At 38.4% G+C, this 20839-nt stretch overlaps 1 protein-coding gene across 1 annotated transcript; it reads left to right on the top strand.

The window, feature by feature from the left end:
- The first annotated feature begins 317 nt into the window (after positions 1–317).
- Positions 318–8953, top strand: tspan31 (tetraspanin 31). The gene is made up of 6 exons (XM_042491531.1): positions 318–481; positions 3970–4137; positions 4266–4346; positions 4458–4598; positions 5939–6052; positions 7971–8953. Exons 1-6 carry the CDS (start codon positions 419–421, stop codon positions 8043–8045), a joined length of 642 nt encoding a protein of 213 aa, XP_042347465.1. The 5' UTR covers positions 318–418; the 3' UTR covers positions 8046–8953.
- The last annotated feature ends 11886 nt before the right edge of the window (positions 8954–20839 follow it).

Here is a 20839-nt window from a genome sequence, read left to right as displayed (position 1 = left end):
ATATTGGTGTGTGTGTACTTTTTACATATATCATACTGCACATTATAATATTATAATACTATCCTGCATGTACTGTTCATATTAGGAATAGTAAAATGTCAGTGTTTACATTCTTTATGTATACGCCTGCATATTTCATTGAATGCACAGTGACAGTAAGAGAAACTGGAGTCGCACTGTTTGCATGTGTCGCCCACACACTTTGTCTCCATTGAAGCTGAATCTGTTTTATTCTGAAACGATGACGCCGGCTGACACCCTGACGTCACATGCGGTGCAGACGTCATCACATCCGCCCTCACCGCTGACCAAAAAACATTCGCGTCCAGACGTTAGCGCTCCGGAGAGCCCGACAACACTGACTTTTCCCCTTTTTTTAATCAAGTCCTATCCATCAGCCGATAGAGGCTTTTCGAATATGGTCTGTGGCGGATTCACCTGCTCCAAAAATGCGCTTTGTTCCCTGAATGTGGTTTATATGGTGAGTGTTCAAAATGCCAAGTTTGAGCTAGCTGCGTTAGCTTAGCCACACTAGCTTCTGAATGAACTGGCGTAACGTTAGCTAGCATGTTAGCTTCAGCGCAGAAAGATGACTGATGTCGCCTTTTGTTTTCCACTCTCGTTTTCTTTTTGCAGCCGAACAATGGTATGGATTTATCTGTTCATTTCATACTGAAAAATATACATGTGTTGTGTGCGTTAGCTAACTAGAATGAAATGTAGAAAGTAGTAATTGTAGCTAGCTAGCCTGTTAGCTATCGCCATTATGTGTATTGAAGCTACCGTTAGCCGGGAGGCCACCTGACCCAAAAAATGTGAAATTTACATGTTTATATGATTTATCTCTCACATCCTCTCTTCTTATCAGTCACCCGAGCCTGACAAAACAAGATTTAATCAGCTCGTGTGTTTGTTCGTGTGTCAGTCACGTGATTTGTTTTAGGCAACATGTTTTTAGCTCAGCTGACAGAAACTCACCGTGAACCGATGGTTACACTGAGATATAAAGTACAGAGAGAAAACACAGTACTTCCTCCTTTTGTTTATACAATTTAGCTTAGTGCAACTGTGCTGTAGAAAAATAGGACCTTTCTCAAACTAAACACCGTGAAATATTTCTAAGTGTAGGTTAGATATTATGGTTGTTGTTATTTTAGATTGTATTGTCTTGTAACTTTGCTCTGATTCAAGTTCTGTATTTATCATAATCATAACAGTTAGAGAGGCACTTTTTGGCAATGAAAATTAAGCCCTAGGCTTCCTCAAACAATACTTATGAAAAATAGATAAATAAAAAGATGATCACACAACTAGACTCAAAATAAGAACCAAATAAAAAATTGTACCAAGGTTAAAAAATAAGAAGGAATATAAATCAAATTACATTTAAAAAATAAATGACTAAAGAATAAAATATAAATTGCAACAGAAAGATAAATGAATGCAAATAGAAATGTAATAATTGTATTATTATTATTATTATTGCATAATTATCAGAGTATATGTAGTGATGGTCAAAATGACGTCAATGCACTGAAAAAGTAGACTGTTGAGTAGAAGTAGAATTTGATTGGGAATTTAATCATTATAAATTACTCAAAGTATCTTTTTCTGCTTTTTTTTTAATTAAAAATTTACTTTTCAGATTGGTCATATCAGACATAAGCTGATACTGCTGTATTTTTGAGGGGCCAATAATATTGGCCAATAAAACAGCCTAAAAAATGCACCTGAGACAAAATAAAGACAAAAAGTCACATCATTAACTGACCATTTAGAAGTGCAGTTGTCTTTATTGCAGGGCTTTTGCGTTGCATCATATCGTACAGCTGTTTCTATTGTTCTAGTCTCTCGCTGTGACACTGTTGCCTAGTGATGTGTTGTTTTTGTCCCCAGCCATGTGTTCAGTATTGTTGGTTGTTGGGTGCCTGTCGGCAACAGTACATTAATGTTTAACTGTCCTGTCATCCTTTTCTTATCTGCCATGCCTGTTTTTTATTGTGTAGAACTGAAAAGATTAGTGCGATAAGATAGAACTTTATGTTTTTCTTTTATAAAGAAGGAAAGAGAGTAAATAAAACAAATTAAAGAATAAGACTATCAATAATGTGTAAAAAAAAAAAAAAAAAAAGTACCAAAAAGAGCAATTATTTTTTATTGATTATTTTGACCCAACATTTTATAATACGACTTCTCAAGTAAGATAATTTACTGCTTTTACTTGTGTCAAATTGTCCCATCTATTTTAGGATGTCATCTTGGGCTATGGGAAATTGCGGTGGGCATTTTCCACTTTTTCTGTCATGTATACAGCAATTAAATGAGAAAATAACATCAGATCAATCAGTGATGAATGGTAGTTAGTTACCATAGTTGTGTGTTTTAATATTTCCATCTACATTTTTGGCTATTAAGAGCAAATGTCATCATACTGACATACTAAACTTATAACTAAAGTGAAAACTGAATGCCTGTGGTTGCATGTCATGTTTTTGTACCTAATAATTTTTTCAACAGTTAAGGTCAGACATAATAACTAAAATTCAAAGTTCTGGATATCAAATATTGAGTCACAATCACCTTGATTGTGTTTGTCTCATTGTCTTCTACCTGCTGTCTTATTTTTTTTGTAAGTCAGCCAGGTGTGCACTGTATGAGAGACATGCGATTAAAGGTAGCATTGTATTGTATTTCTGCTGTTGTGACACTCAGTTAGTTCAGTGCTGAAAGACTTCAGACTCGACCCACCCAATCAGAAAACTTTGGAACGTGTACACACGCCACCAATCATACTGACAGCCGAGCTGAGTCACTGTAACTGTCGCCAGTGTGATGCTGTAGTTGCTGAGTAGAATTAGGACACTGACAGCAGTGAAAGGAGACATATAAGGGCAAGGAGGACAAAGTGTCCCTTCATGAAATGATGAACCCCTCTGAGTCAGACATGGCCATCACATATTAAATCTAGAGAAAAACAGGAAGGAACCAAGGCACTCGTCTTTAGGAAAAAAGTTCAAATGCCTTTATTTCATTGGCAGGTTCAAAAAGTAGAACATGATTAAAAAACAGTTCATCGACGTGTTTCGGCGTCCAGCCTTTATCAGGAAGTTAGTTGCTCTGATTAATGGTAAAGATCATTATTTTATACTATTAATATTACAGGGAATACGCAAGACTGATACATTTTACATTTTTAGAAGTAATCAATTAAAGACAAAATATAACAATGAACTCAGTGTTTTTAATTTGTTTCAGATGATCGAAAACTGTTACGAATTGTGTAGTTGTGGAAAGTCTCATGACTGTGGCCTTGTGAAGAATTCAACTCTAACTTTTAGTCAGCCTGTTTCTTTCTCTGTGAATGTTGCTGTGCTTCATTTCTGGTGTTTATTTGGTAAACACTTAAACTTGAATCATCACCGCATAGCTAATTGTTGTTTAACCCTTTGAAACCTGAAGTGACATTACTTCTTGTGCTGCTCTCAGATGCCTTTCACAAATATTTAAACCTTTGAAACCTGAGCAAATTAATTAATTTTAAAAAATGGTAAAAAAGCAGTGGGCAACGTTGTAAGAAATGCTCCACAAATTGCAAGAAATTAGTTATTTATTAAAAAGCAGGGGGAGAATCCAAATCTTGTTAGCCTTAGGTATTTTCCTGTATTTTATTTTATTTTTTGTACAGAATTAAGAAATTTTAAGCACTTTTTCCTAATCTCGTCTGCCTTGCTTTTTTTCCTTTTTGTTTATTCATTTTTTTATTTTTGTAATTTTCTTCTGTCGAAGCTCATTGCCTTCTTGTTTTTGGAAGAAATCAAAATATTTTTCTCAGTTTTCAAAAGGTTAAAGCATAACTGGTGTTGGTGGTGATCAAAAATCGGTACCGTGACCCCGCGGTCGGCTCACTGCCATCAGATGCAGGCTGCCTCAGCTGACTCTGGGTAACTTCCTTCCCTCTGCTCCCCTCAGCTGGTCGGGCTGCTGCTGATCGGAGTAGCAGCATGGGGGAAGGGGTTCGGCCTGGTGTCGAGCATCCACATCATCGGAGGGGTCATCGCGGTGGGCGTCTTCCTGCTGCTCATCGCTATTGTCGGCCTCGTAGGAGCAATACACCATCACCAAGTCATGCTTTTCTTTGTATCCTTTCCCCTGTTGGCATGGATGCACTGATGATTATCACGTGATTGGAAAATGTGGCGCTGCTGTTGTGTGCTTGGGTTTTGCGGTGTTGTTGCTCTGTTGTTTCTTTGACCTCTTGCTCTCAGTACATGGTCATTCTTTTCATCGTTTTCCTCTTCCAATTTGGAGTTTCCTGTTCCTGCTTGGCAATGAATCGTGGGCAGCAGGTGAGAAAACACAGTTTATTTCTGCATAAATCATTTTTTAAAATGTTTTTTATTTAATTTTTTTTTGACAAGAAATAAGCTTAATTTTACTGTACTTATTTACTTTTCCAGGAGGCACTTCTGAACTCTACTTGGAGAGTGTTGGACGACAAGACCAAAACAAACCTGGAGAGCCAGCTGGACTGCTGTGGGCTCCTGAACGTCACCAACAGCCGGAAAGAGTTTGATCAGGACTGGCAGAACTGCACCGCTGTGAGTCTTTTTTTTTTTAATTGTTGCACATATTCAAAAACCGTGAAATAACTTAACAGGGTTCCCACAGGCATGAAATTCCATGGAAAAGTTGTGAAGACTGAAATACTGTTTTCCAGGCCTGGAAATGGTTTGGAATTACTAGAGAGTTTTGAAAAACATTGTTTTGGCTGTTGTTTAAATTGTGTTCATAAAAGCCCCAAAACATGTCTTACATTACACGTCCATGCTATTGCTGTGCTGTGTGACTGGTGGATGGATCGTTGGTTTTCTGTCCACCAAAAAGAGGCACGGCCTTCGTGTTTTGCAAAGTGCCCATATGTGCCAGTCTGCTCTACTGACAGGAAGGTCTAACTTGCGAGTAAAGATGTCAGATGTTAGCAGTTTGTTTATTAGCAGATGCCTGGAGAGTGTGTGTTAATAGGCCTGCCCATTTTGACAGACTTGATTGATTGACTGACTCATTAATGTCTTTATTGTAAAATACAACAAAAACAGTATTTAAAAGCATATCAACAAAAAAGAAAAAAGAAAAGGACATAATGAATTCCACCTGCAGATTGCATAAATTTACATATGCGAAATGGAGTAGGAAGAAGTATGAACTTATTTAATCCTTCTCCTTTATTACATAACCAAACTGTTATCAAAAGCTATATACAGGCACTGATATACAGTAAACTAATCATATACCAAAAAAGCTTATATTTATGAAATCGGGGTAAAATATCATCGTACCTTTTATAAAGAACGTGTGGCGGCTTAACGGCATGATGTTCCTGCCTTTAACAGGCTGATAAAAGGGCTTACAAAGTGCTCAGATACAGAAGACCCGGACCGCCGACTAATAAGAGCAGACTGGGCCTTTTTCTGGGGAAAAAAGAGACAGGTGCTAAAACGGAGCGTTTCAGACCGAGGGTGAATACAGGTGTTCCAGCACAGACAGTATAAAGAAAGTAAAGTCTCTTTTTAACCTGGAAATGAGCATAATTGGTCCCCTTTTATAGAAAAACTGCTTGAACAGCACAATGGCAAACTGAATTGCTGCATCTTGAAACTGTATTTTTTTCCTTTTCATTCATTTTATGTAAAGTGCTCTTAAAATAAAATGTTCAACTGCAATATTGTAGTTTCACAGTGTATTCCCTGTTACACAATATGCCCCACTGAATAAAGTCACATAAGCATTTCCCTAAACCAGGAGAAGTTGAAAGTAGGTCGCTTTCAGTAGTTCTCAGAATAGATTTTAGTAGCTAATACTGGCCTAGCTGACACACCGTTGACTCATGCTGCAGAACACTTAAAGGCCTTTTCTTCCTTTTTTGTGTCTTTCACGCCAGTTATGCAAAAAGTCAACCCTCGGCTGTTTCACCTGCGGAGAGAAGATGCTAGATCATGCAACGGAGGCTCTGAAGATCCTCGGGGGCGTCGGGCTCTTCTTCAGCTTCACAGAGGTGAGTGTCCAGTCTCCAAACCTGCATGCAAACTTGCATCTGCATATACAGTACATATGTGTGTGTGTGTGTGTGTGTGTAAATGTATGTATATATATAAGAGAGAGGCACTTAACTGAGTTTTGCACTAATTTGACTGATTGCTGTATTTAGCCAAGTAGATGTGCACATATTCCTATGTTCACTCCTTGGAGGGAAATATTAATCATGTTCAAACTGGGATTTTCTCCAATTTTTTTTTGTGCCAATCATCCAGTAATGACATGGTTGGGTGGTTGTTCGTGATCACACCAGTATTTAAAATGTTGAGAAAAGAGTTCATTTTAAAGGCGTCTTATCAATCAGTTTAATTGCTTGTAGAGGAAAAGAAGGGAAAGCAGCTTTATTTGTTCAGTACATTTCATACAACAGGGCAAATCAGAGTGCTTTACAGAGAAATCACATGTAAAACATAATAAAGGAAACAGATTGACGATGAAAGAGTATGGAGAAAAGAAGTCAAATTCATATTAATATTTTGGTTAAAGTTCAACTTTGGAAAGGGCGGCACCTCGATTCTAGTTCACAAGGCTACAATGCAATTATAAGGTCAATGCATTCAACTTTTTTATTTCTTTTCATTAATTATTTTTCTCTTTGTGTGACAACTTGCTACTTTTAGATCATAATTAAGATAAACAGATTAATGTACTACAGTGTTGCTTTTTACCCAGGTCCCTTTCCCCTTCAACTTCATAGAAACCGAAACGCCTCCATACGTGTTTGACTCGAGAGGCTGCCGGTCAGATTGTATTCATCTACGTTTGCTATCACTTCATCATCCCTAAACAAACCCGAGAAGTAGACGAGCTTAGACGTAAACCTGACGCACATATTTATGTCCGTTACGTTTCAGTATCCAGTTTATTCATCTGTAGGGAACATACAACCTGGTCTTGCAGGTGATCATAATGTGGAAAATTAAGTCTAAAATGTTCAGTTTTTGACTTTTTTGCATCAAGACATGATCTCTTAAGAGAGAATTGTGATGCAGCTTAGAATTATTTCCCCCACCCCTAAAGTTTGGTGAATTTTTCGCACAAATTTGCACCGCTGTAGCAAATCTTGGAACCCATCATTTACCAGTCTGACAACGATACGCATCTGAGAGCGATCTGATATTTTTGGGGGAGGGGGATATCGGGTCATCAGTGTGTCCCGCACAGTTTTCCTTCATCGGCGCTAGTCAGCTTTTTTTCTACCGATTTCTCGCGTTGAATCCGTGACAGTGGAGCCCGTCGGGAGAATGAGATCACCCTGATTGTCAGTTCAGCTCAGCGCAGAAGAAGAGAAAGAGAAGAGAGAAAAGTGAGCAGGCTAAAGTCAAGAGTGAGGTCGAAACGAACTTGTTATATCAGGTAAGATTGTTTTTCTTTAGTCATTCGGCTCTTTAGCAGACACGTTTCCTGCCGGTTTGTGTCATTGGTAACTATGCTTTGTTCTTTTAACTTTATATTGTGTTGTAAATGTGCTAACTGGCTAAGTAGCGTTGAGATGTTTCTCTGGTTTTCCTTTTTGAAAGATGGTTTCATACTTCTGCTGCCTGCTGGTATGGAGAAGTGATTCCTCTCATGCAGGCTGTTGGTTGTAGTCGGTGTATCTGTAGCGGCTATTGTGAGGTGACGTTGGGGGTTTTTACTCACTGCTAGTTCTTTAATGTCGGCTAGGTTTTTCGGGGTTTTAAAGAGACAAGCGCTTAAATGAAGCATTGCAGACAGAAGGTGAATACAGGTGTACACAGACAGTATGAGAAAAATAAAGTGTTTTTGAGCATTAAAGCATTTCAACATGTTTGAATAAAAACTTAAAATAGAAGTATGAATGAAGAAGTGAGCACAATAGGTCCCCCTTAATCTTTTTGTCTTTCATGTCTTAATAGATCCTGGGAGTGTGGCTCGCCGTGCGCTACAGGAACCAGAAGGATCCGCGAGCAAACCCAAGTGCTTTCCTATAGTCTGTCCCACGTACGCAGCTCCGCGCTGCAGATGCAGTTTCAGACACACTGGTACACATAGAAACATGCACATCTAGAGGCAGACATTCAGTACAACACCACTACAACCACAACTACACAGAATGGACGAGCGCACGCAGCACCTGACACACACACTTATACACACACACTTACACACACACACACACACACACACACACACACACACACACACCTTCACCTGAGACTGAGAAACTACACCCACCTGTCCAGAAATATGCCAGAGCTGGAAGACCTGGATACTTATGTATGAAAGGATATCTTGTAATACCAAGAAGTGTGACTTGTTGGTATCGCGACCCAGCCTTGATTTGAGTACCAGATTTCCTGCTAGTGTCCGACTGAGGGATGAGACGTCCCTGCATGTGTCCTGCGCCTGCACAGACAAACAGCCTCCCTGTTGTTTCCATTCCAAAATGACTGTGCCGTGTCCAACAAAATAACTTGTATGCACCTTGAAATTTTTCCTCTCGTCTCTAATGTAGTGCCACCACATAACGACAAATATATTCCTCTGGTCAGTGCTATCGGTGATTTGTAGAACTGTAAACATGCCCAGTGTGATGAGTTTGTTCGAAAGAGAAGGCGCAGACTGGACATGTGGTGTGAAGTAGTTTTTGACTTATGTGTACATTTTTTCAGACGCCACAAATGCCGGGATTCGACTGGCCTGATAGCACCATGCTGATGACGTGAGCTCAATTTTCTGATTCTCTCTCAGTGAGGACTCGCTGCCGCCCCAAGTACTCGCCCTGACAGACACACTCCTAACGCAGATCCTGACATTTGCACTGCCTCTGCGACACAAATACACTGTTATGTTAGACTGTAACAGTAGATCGAAAAAATGCAATTCAGTTTTATTTGCACATGCAGAAAAAAGAAAATTAAATCATTAAAATGTTGTGCAGGAGATGTTAGATGCCAAAAATGGTTATGGCGTTACCTCCCCTGTTAAATAACTAATCAATAATAAAAAGATTAAAAACAAAGATACCATAATTGATCAAAACTTCAAGTCTAAGCAGTGGTGCAAAATTAATAAAATGTATAAATGATAAAAGTTTGCATTTACAAACAGGTTTATTTATATTTATCATTTGTATGTGACATTTACCTCGTCAATAACAATCTCCACAAGGTTTTCACGATACACTGGAGTTGTAGTTTGTAGTTGAATTTTACCATTTCTCTGGCATCTTTTAGGGCTCGTGTGTCCCTTTGCATCATCTCTCTCTAAATTCGGAGCTCTCCATGAGTCCTTTTTTTTCCTCAGCAACAGTTTGTTACTTGTGGTGGGGATAATTAATCTGTCGATCCATTCAGAGCTGATCAAATCGCATGCATGGATGACAGGAGCTGTTTGCAGATGTTTGTAACTTTGAATGCGCCTGACGGTCTGCTGCACTGTCTCTTCCCTAAGCACGCTATAACAAATGGAATCAAATTTCCAGTAGCACTCCTAATAAACAGTCCAGAATGAAAAATCTATTCGTGGCGAATAAATGAATGTGGAAAACCGTAAAGCTTTTGTCAAATCCAGTCAGAACAGGGAAAATATCATTCTCTTGAGAAACTCTTGTCCTTGTTTAACTGTAGTTATTGACTCTGTTTCTGCAATGACTCCGCTTATTGCTGTTTACTATAGGGCAGCCCCTTAAAAGTCAGAGATTGGAATCATCATTCAGACCTTCACTCGACTAAGATTGCTTCAAATCGAGCAGTTGTTTTTTTTCTGTGCAGTGTACTTGTTGGAATGTTTTGGTCTCCAGATTTTGCTGCGGAGTGAGTGCTCTTAACTTTCACTCTACTCTTTGGTACAGAGAGCTGTGTGCATGTTGGCAGCAGCACAGAGGAGAGACTTGCTTAGAAGTGGAGACTTAACAGCTCACAGCAAGTTAATACAACACAGTCTGACTTTTGTTTGATATCTAATGTCAGCTTAAAATGTTGCACACTTACAACCGGTTGTTAGCTCTTTTACTGTATCGAGTAAATGCAGCTGTCACGCTGAACGTCCCACGGAGCCTGTTCAAACGTTAATTCTTTGTATGGAAAACAAAATTAATTGTAAAATATTAATTATGACTCGACTGGCATAATCTGTAGTCGCTTACAGCCGTAGTTTACTAATGTTAGGTAAGCGCTTGTTGCTTAATTGACAGCGCAGTCCCTAATTGGCGTCTTACGTTGTCAACTACAGTGCAGATCCCTGATTGGATTTTAGTTTCTGTAAAGCTTTTGGGGCGACTCCAAGTCCAGACTGATAGAGAAAACACAATGTTGAGCTCATCATCAGGATGGTCTCACCAGGTTGAGATTCAACAGGATTAGGAAGCAAGACTAGATGTTAGGGTAATGTAGTTGCTAGTCTTTTGGGGTTCAAACTATTTATGAACTGTAACTGAGCCAACTAACTTTTAACAGTCGGAGATATTAGGATGCCAACGGACTGCAGCCTTGATGTTGTACATAATCTTTTGGAAATCATTCTGGATGGGTTTGCCGTGTAGTTGCCCCTCATAGTTGGGAGTTTTGCCTGCATAGTTGAGGTCTTTGACGGCCACAATAATCCACCCTTCCTGTATTTAATATGTTCCTTTGTGTCGCACAGTGATGTTGCTTAGTGTAGATTCTGGTAGTAGAGATTCAGGTACGTATCATTTTACCTCCTGTGTAACTGGACGAAATCACAAAAAAAAAAATTAAAAATGGTTAATTTGAAGTAATTGGCAGAATTTGGCCAAAACTGCTCATTGCAAACCCAGTTTTGTTTTTAATAGTGTTAATTGTAAATGTGCTTTTGTTAAATATGTTGAAGCTATTATTTAGAATTATTTTGTTCTCAGTTGCCATTCGCTCTTTTCGTTCATCAGTGTTAAATGCTTTGTAAAAAAAAAAAAAAAAACTTGTTAAATATTTCAGGATCTATTTAAGTTTTAAGACGCACATTAGGCTAAAGTTATGTTGTAGTTTCGATGATATAATTTTGAAGCCTAGCTCGATGTTTGACATTTCCTGTTGATAAGTCACTGCTCATTAATTCTCTCTTTTTAAGGTGTTTTTCTCTTTTTGAATTGCTTTTAACTTAAAGGACTAACACAAACTGTAATTACATGTCTTACTTGAACCTGTCGACTTGGCTGATAATGGATTTCCTGCTGCTGATTCGGAGTCATCGCTGGTGTAGACAAACTTTTGACAGATCTTAAACATTATTACGCCATATATTAAACCTCACTTTGAATTTGTGTGCACTTGTTATTCAAATGTATCTTGAATTTTTGAGACTTAATTTTCCAAATAATAAAACCTCAAATTGGAAACAGTTTAATTTGAGTCATTGTTCAAGTGTATGAGCCCTGAATGGTGTGATGTTTTTTTGTATGCTCAGTGCCTCCTAAATGTGCATTTTCACTATAGAGCATGGTTTTTTAGCCTGGCTTCGAAGGAACTATAGAGACGTTTCACAGTCAGTTCAGTTCTTTAAATAAGGTTTTAGTGAAAATGCATGAGTTTGGGAAGTATTGAATGCAAGAAAGGATAAAATTCAGGTTGTTAAAACAAAATCTGATAAATTATAGATTAAGCCACCTTGCAGTATGTTATGCAATAAAATATTACATGTACCACCTGCAACATTAAAGTGATAAGCACAGAAACTGACCAATAATTACTCAATTGCAATTATTCTAATTATTTTTATGTGCACTTTTACAGAAGCATTTATTGGCAAAGACAATCTTAATCTCTCCAACAAAATGTATTTAAAAATAGAAATAAAAAGCAAAAATGAATATCTAAGACAGTAGTACAAGAGTCAGTCTTTTATATATATATATATATATATATATATATATATATATATATATATATATATATGTACAAATTTTGTCTTTTTTTTTTTACATTTTTGCATACTGTTGAGAAAACTGAAGCATAATGCAAAAAATTTAATGAAAAATATTTTTGACTTACGTCTTACTTTCTTCTACTTTCTGTAATTCTCTGTGCTTTATATCAGAGTGACTTCAACATCACAATTTTCCCCCTGGGGATTAATAAAGTGTTTACATTTCGATTCTGATTAATACTTCTTTATATTATGTATTTTTTTATTTTATTTACAATTTTGAATGCAACATTTTTACTTGTAGTATTGCTACCTTTATTTGAGTAAAAAATACTTCTTCCTGTACTGTTGGCTGCAAACTGTCTAAATGTGTTTTTGTTTGTTGTGTTTTTCACAGAGGAGGAGAGCGTTCAGGTGCAACGCTACCAAAGAAGCTTTTGACCACATGATGGCAGCACAGAGTCTCTGCAGCTGCCGTCTCCTCTTGGTCACATTGAGTGTTTGTTTCAGCCCCGCTCTGACATGGTAAATACCTCCAGACAAGCAGTGAATCTAAACACAGAGGTGTCCGTTTTTACTGACTCTTATCTTACAGATTGATTATATCCAAACTGAAGGTGGATGGCATCAACGTGGCAGCTGTAAAATTAATTTACCCGAGCAGTAGGTTTTTGATTCTGTGTGATATTCCTTCAGAAGGCCATTAATCCCTTTAGCTGGGACGGGTCCAGTAATGTGGGGGTGGGCTGTGTGTGTGTGTGTGTGTGTGTGTGTGTGTGTGTGTGTGTGTGTGTTGTGTGTGAGAGAGAGAGTGAGAGAGGGGGCAGAGCAGAAGGAGAGCTCAAGTACACTCTGATAGGAGAGCAGAGACAGCACACACACACACACACACACACACGAGGATAGTATCCAGATACCTTTCAACCAAGGTTGTCCTAAATGAGGATAAACTGCTCCTCTGCCCTCGTCCTAATGGCCCATGGCAGACTGTCACCATCCCCGTCGCCCCCCCTTCACGAAAAGGCGTGACCTAATCTCTGGCGTGGGTGCACCCTGCCAGGGAGCACCTGCAGGTTCACTTTCCTGAGACGCAGGAACATTTATGTAAGTGAAATGTGCCTGGTAAGGGCTTTGGGTCTTGAGTGTCGCCAGTGGCTTGGGACCAGCTTTTTTTGGGGGGGAAAACTGCACCACATATCGCATCCCCTTATCCTGTCAGCGTGCTCTCCTGAGGGCCCGGTGCCAGTCCCCACCCTGTGATGCATGTCCATATGCCGGGTGTATTAGCTCGGAGAAGCTGTGGAGAATTGCACCAACAGGGATGGCCATCTGTCCTCTTACAGATATAGCATGGGCTCTGCGAGCGCATGGAGGCAGGATCTTAAAACATTTGGTCCATTATATCACAGCGCCATGGTGAATGGGTTTTACAAGGGCTCGTCCTATAGGCAGAACTAATTATGTATAGCTTTTCAGCAGGGGGGCAGATAAGGCAGCCTTCAGATCAGGAGGGACCAATACATTGTTTCCTATAATAGAGCTGTTTCCAGTGGAGGGGGGAAGTATCCTATCCTTTACTTAAGTACAAGTACTGGAAAAAGACTCCAAAAAATACCCTAAAAAAAACCTGAACATATAAAAACATTATGAGTGGTAATTATACACTAAAGAAAACATACTTATTATATTATATTCCATTTCTGCCAATATATTCCCTCATTTACACATTTACAGGAAACAGGGAAAGTGTTTTTTTACAGTATTTACATGAACAGCAGGAGTTTCCTTCGACACTGGGAGCAGGATCACTGAGGTTAAAAACCAGCGTGTTTTTAATGGGTTTTTATCTGGATCCAGATTCTTCTCACAGCTCAGCGAGGACAAACAGGAAAGCAAATCATTCTCATCAGTGAGTGGAGACAAACGGGTCAATACGGCCTATCAATAATGAAACAGAGCAGAGATGCATGTTGTTAGTCCTCAGATGGAAGGGCAGCACAGGTGATGTAGGGAGTTAATCAAAGCGGTCACGACTTTAAGTGGTATTTTCACTTTAAAAATGGCACTTCATTCATACCTCTACATCGAGTTAAAGGATGGGTTCACGTGGTTTCAAGTCTGCCTCAATCCTCTGAAACCTGGAAAGAAGGCAATGAGCAACTTAACGAGAAATTACCCAAAAATCTGCAAGAAATAAAAGGCTATGACCCAAAAAAGTGCTAAAATGAAATAATAAATAATAATATTTTTTTTCTGTAATCTAATTTCAAATATATAATTGTAACAATTCTTAATAGTGATTTAATTATAATAATGTATTGCAATATAATATATAATAATGGAATTATAAAAATTTTATATATATATATATATATATATAATATATATTGTTGTTTTCCATTAAATATGTTTATATGTTATATATTTTTCTCTAGCTTTGGAAAAAAAATAATAATAATTTTCTAACTCTACTAATTTCTTAAAATTTGTGGCACATTTCTTACAAAGTTGCTTGTTGCTTTTTTTCCCCATTTTGTTAAATCGCACCAGTTTGCTCAGGCGTCAGAGGTTTAAAAACTTGTGAAAGGCATCTGAAAGCAGCACAAAGTGATGTTGCTCCAGTTTTCAAAGGGTTAAGTACAGACTTTTTCACTCTTCAACCACATTTTCTCTTCCCCAGACTCCCTTCATTGTTGTTTTCCATCCGTCCACCAGGCACCCTCTGACTTTCCCTCCATCCTCCATCACCTGACTGCTCCACCCAGCAACACACCTGCATCTCATCCCCTCATCAGCCAGCTTTTCCAGAACCAGAGCCTGACCCCGACGGCCCCCTCACCTCAACCCACCCGCATCCCAACCTGCTTACCTGTACGTATTTATCCATATTATAATTATACATATACATATTTGAATTATAAATGACAGAAAATGGAGAACCATATAAGGGATTTGGGGGGTGATGCTGTACAACTTATTGTTTTTCTTTCCCAAATCTGATCATTTCTGATCCATTCATGAGTTTATACACATATATTAGTACCTCCAAATGTCCCTTAGGTTTACTATTAGTACATCTTTTCTGTATATATATTTAAGAAATAGTATCCCTTTAATTAGTGTTTTTCTTTTGTTTTTTGATAAGTATCTTTGTACTTTAACTTTTTAAAACAATACTTTCAAATGCACGAATGGAAACTAGACACATTTTTGGAACTGCAATTCCTCTGTATATTGAGCATCTGTTCAAAAAAAAAAATCTTTGCAAAAAAAAACTCAAACAATTTGATTAATTTGTATTTGAGTCCCATTTTCCTGTATTCACAGAAATATAAGTTACTTTATGTCCTAATATAATAATATAATGTAAATGTATATGTATAAGCCATAAACCAAAAAGTTTCAAAGTTCTTTTTCCCAATAATATTGCAGTAGTTTGTTTTTTGGGGTTTTTTTTTGTTCAGTGCTTTAAGAGCTTCTTATGCTCTGATGTGCTGCCAAATTCATGGAAACGACGTTGGAGACTTCTTTTGGTAGTAAAATGAACATTCAGTTCACGGCAGCAGCTCCGGAAATTCCTGCAGTCAGCAGCCAACGGCACGCTCCCTCGAAACCTGCAACATCTGTGTCATTGTGTTATGTGATAACGTTGCATAATTTAGAGTGGCCTTTAATTGTGACCATCCCAAGGCACACCTGTGCCGTAATAATGCTGTTTAATCAGCATCTTGATATGGCACACCTGTCAGGTGGATGCATTATCTGGAAAAAAGGAGAATTGCTCACTAAAAAAAATTTAATTTAACAAACTGCCGGTCAAAGTTTAGGAGGAATATAGCGACTGATAACTTATTTTTTTTCACATGTATTTTTACTTGGTTGTCAATTCACAACATACAACCATCAGAAAGTACCCAGGTTTATATATAATGAGAACACCAAACACGGCACACAGCCACGACAACATAACCCCCCAAACAATAGAAAGGAGAAAGAAAGAAACATTTTTTTGCTCTGTAAAATTGCTTTCTAAATGAGTCACATTAATCCTCCGAGGAAGAGATGGAATTTACAAAAGGCAGAACAGGGCCCCAAGTTTTGTAAAAATTGTCGGAGCAACCACTAGAGTTGTACTTAACTTTCCTCGAAATATAAGAAGGACATTAAATCTTTCAGCCAAGAATGAGAGGGTGGAGGTTTTTGATCTTTCCAATGAAGCAGAATGCGCCTGCAGGTTACAAGAGAAGCAAAAGCAATAATATTTCTCTGCTTGGTCGTGAATCTTGTAAATTCTTCAGTAACCCCAAAAATAGAGATCAAGACTCCAGGAACCACAGGTTTATTAAGGGCCTTGGAGAGGGTATCATAAAAAGAGAGAATGAACTCAGCCTTGGACATGAGAAAAACAGTTTTTTAAGTTTAATGTTCGACAGGTGTGTCCTGTGTAGCACCTAAAAATCTTTAACTTAAACCTGAGGAAAAACAGGAGCAAAAACTAAAGTGCTGCGTTTAAATTTCTGTTCAGTGATACATTCAGTATTTATAAGGTAATGGTGGCATGATAGCCGAGGTATGGCACTGCATCTCAAATCAAGTGTTATGCTTAAAATAAATCCATATCTGTAACAAGCAGAGTGTGAAAAATCAATCAAGATCAATGTGACAGGGGGTTTGGTGGGAAGTGTTGCTATGGAGGAGAATGCAGAGTGTGAGAAAGAGAGCGAGCGGCAGCGAGGCGGCTTCTTCTTCTCTTCTTCTCTGCAAACTGCAGATTAAAGTGACCTCTGCTCTTGTGCCTCTGATGTTTCCCTAATTACCTTGTCTCACCATCCTGATGAACCGCTCCGACACAGTTTGCTCCTCCGCTTCGTTTATTTAAAAAGCTGACACGCTGATGAGTGCGAGCTGAACTTTCAGAACGAGTTTTGTGTATTGTGTTTATGGATTTGTGTTGCACTGATGTCTGTATTTCAGAAACCGTCTCAGTCTCAGCAGCTTGAGTAATGGCTGCGAGACACCTCAGGGTCTCTGCTGATACCAGTCCAATAGCTGCTGAGTAAAAAGTAACTACAGTGTACTACAGTGTTTTTTTCTTACGTATATACTGTTGTTACTGTTGCACACATATTTATGTTCTTATATCTTTAACTTATTTACTAGTTAATACATTGCGTGCTAGCATATGCACAGTTTTATAGTTTTTCTTTACACACCTTACACACTCAGCACATTATCATAATTTAGATTTTCACAGATTAGAGCTGAGTGTATTTTGCATTTATATTTGCACACTTACATACAGAGCATATTTATTTACACACTGTTTTTTACAGTATTTACATACTGTACCGTTTGCTCTTACTGTATTTATATTTTAGATTTTATATTCTTATATACTGGCGCTGGTGCTTATTTCTATTGCTATAATTCTCTCTGTGAGTAGAGCGCACCGCAGTTTCCCCCCGGGGATTATTAGTATGAGTATTTCAGATTATTTTTCTAAAAATGTTCATGTAACAGTTCTGCGTTCAAAATCTCACTCAAACAAAAACATTCTAACATTTAAATGTACTTAACTTACCAAATGTAAAAGTAGTTATTATGTAGTATTACGTCTCATTTCATAAATATAAATATCATATTACTAGATTACAGTTACTGATGCATTAATGTGTTAATCATTTTATGGTTAAAGCTCATAAAAATGGAGCTAATTGTGACTACCTTATATACTGGTGATGAAGATTAACCCGTAATTATACATAATAGCAAAAAAGTAGCGAGGATTTTAGGAGTTACTGGCTGCTGCATCTACATGCGCCGTCGTCATAATAATTTATTCGTCTTTATGTTAATAATCTGAATCAGCAACTTAATTAAAGCTGCCCAGTGTTGGAAAATAATCATTTTCATTCTGTTATGTGTTGGAGTGGAAATATAAAGTATCATATAATAATTATTTATGTTTTAACACACTCTGTGTTTTTGTCCTTTTTTTGCATATTGAATACTTTTACTTCAGATAGGCCTACTTTAAGTTCAGGGCCATTTTCTCTTACTTGTTTTTCGCTTTTACCATTTTTAAGGCAAGTGGGTTTTTAAGACTTTTAAAAACGTTTTAATACCGCCACAGAAAATGATAAAACAGGGCTGTGTACTATTTGTTTTAATTTCGCTTAAGAGGTAGAAAACCTACAACTACCAGAATGCACTGTGACACATAGGACCAAAAAATGCTCACACTGGTGACTGAGGTAATAAAATTTAGCTGTTTTTTGTCTTTTTTCACAGGAAACAACACGGCGGCTGGCTGGTAACAAACAATCTCGAGTCGCAGTTAAAAGGTAAGAGAAAACATGTTTCTGAAAACATTTTAGGTGAGAAATATATGATGCAGCAACAGAATATTGTTTAGTATTTGACCAGCAGTCTCTCAATCCGTTTCTGTGCTCTCTGTGTCCATTGTGGCGGAAAATGTGAAAAATTAGGAGACGCAGTCTGTCCGAGCAGGTCTCATTTATGCTCAGTGTTAAAATACCGTCTTCTGTCTGTACTCTGCGTTCATTTCCTCTGTTCATTTGCATTTCCCATGCAAACATAAAGGACACATGAAAGCATGAGGGCAGTGACGTTTACAACATTTGAAACGCACGTATCAATTAAATGAGTCCTTACAGCCGACGAAATGTGTTTATCATAGTTCATTTACACATATGATATTTGTTTATGATATAATTCCAGTAAATCTCAGTCGAAGTCGAGTTTAAACTTACGAGGAAGATTTATTTTTCATCTTTTTAATGTAGTTTGAAAATGAAATTAGAATTTGTCGCTAAATCCTGCTACATCTTTCAGCGTTGAAGGAGGAGTTTATGAGTCTCACAGTTTAGGGAAAGAAGCTGCTCCGTAGTCTGGTGGTTCGGATACTTCTGTATCTTTTCCCAGAATGCAGCAGGGTGAACAGACTGTCTGAGGTGGCTGCTGTCTTGCAGTGTCCTTTGGACTCTGTGCAGACACTTCACCGAGGTCACTGATGCTCTGCAGATGGGAACCAGTGATGTTCTGGGCAGTTTTAATCACCCGCTGTAGAGCTTCCTGTCCTGGGCCGTGCACGAGCCACGCCAGTTTGTGATGTTTCCGGTCAGGATGATTTCTATCGCTCGTCTGTAGACGTTAACCAGGATGTTGCTCTGGAATTTAGCCTTAAGTTTCCGTAAGAAGTAGAGCCTTTTCTGTGCTTTTTTAACCTGGGTGTTGATGTTCGATGACCATGATACGTTCTCAGTGATAGTAAATACAATTTAATTACTAATGAAATAAATAAATAAAATAATGATATAATTATAATAAGATAAATAAAAACTAATATAAGATGGTGCAAGTGGGCTGCCATTTGCTGTTATTTATAGTTCTGTAATTTAATTCAGATTTTTTTTAATTGATGATAGGCTAATTGTTAATCCATGTGCAATCATGTTGGCTAGCGAAACACTAAATCACTGTGCAGCAAATCAGCGAAGAGAGCTAGTTAAAATGATGTACTATTAAAACACGTAGTCCGATTATTATTATTTCAAATGTACAGACTTTCTTGTGAGCCCCTATCGATCGTTTTATAACTTTCCGAGCGAGAGACTCCACAATACTTTCCACCTCAGAAACAAACGTGATGTATAAATATACGAATCTGCCTATAATTATCATTTTAATCACTTAGTATTATATGCACCATAAATGGGTATGTTTATAAATGACAGTTTTGGCCAAATATTATGTATGTTTAAAAAAAAAAGAAATCTGTACTCAGGCTAATGTAAGGAACATGTTTTATTCAAGACTTTTTACTTAATTTTTAACCCTTGGTACTTCTACCTTCACTTAAGTGTCAAAATACTTCTTTCACCACTGATTTTAGCTTTTTTACATGCAAATGGGTGCTTGTAATGGAATATTTGTTATACTGGGAAGGATGTGAGTACTTCCTCCAACACTGCTATAGAGCCCAGATACCTGCTCACACGCACACACACACACACACACACACACACACACACACACACACACACACACACACACACACACACACACACTCCTTACAAAGACATTTTCCTACATGCACACACACAGATACACACACATTGAATAGGAGGTCCAGGTCCGGTTCGTACTTCGCGGGCTCCCGGTTCATGTGTCCGCAGCGGTCCACGTCAGCAGAGGAGAGATCAGCACCCTGGACAGCGACGGCTGGTCACTAATAATAAAGCAGCCGGAGCTCCTCCTGCACTGGGAGCACTGGGAGCGCTGGGAGAGGCTCATCGCCCACCAGAGGCGGGTGGATGACCAGAGAAAGACAGAGAGAGAGAAAAAAACACCGACTTGTTTACAGGATGACTGTTTTTTTTCTTCTTCTTCTTCTCCCTATTCCGGAAGTAGCTGCTGCGTTGGTTCAATCTCCAAGCCGACCATTTCGAGGAGGAAAACCAGCGCCAGCAGTATCATCACCACCATCTATCTGATCCAGTAATCAATGCCTTTACTGCTGTGTAATTGCTCTCGGGTGCAAAGACATCTCCACGCGTCCTCCTCGTCTTTCTGTCTGATTAGAAAAAAACGCAGGGTGCCTTTTTTCTCAATTATTCTGCCGCTCTTTGACCGCGTTTCTTTTTTGGGGGGTGGGGGGACTTTGCAATGAAATGCTGATGGACATCGAGGCGAAGATGGGAAACACGGGGCTCTCGGGTGTTTTTGTGCCGCCGTGTTTGCATCGAGGCTTGTGAGGAATGAGCAGGATTGTGTTTTTTGATCGGGCTGAATGGATCGTGGATTCTTTACAAAAACGGAGATGAAATAGAGAAGAGAGGAGAGAAAAAATGGACCATGATCTGACGCCTGGGATGCTACA

The sequence above is a fragment of the Plectropomus leopardus genome, chromosome 8 (assembly GCF_008729295.1).
Source record: "Plectropomus leopardus isolate mb chromosome 8, YSFRI_Pleo_2.0, whole genome shotgun sequence".
NCBI classification, from domain to species: Eukaryota; Metazoa; Chordata; class Actinopteri; order Perciformes; family Serranidae; genus Plectropomus; species Plectropomus leopardus.
The sequence above is the reverse complement of the archived record's forward strand: the minus strand, read 5'-3'. Positions and strand labels throughout refer to the sequence as shown.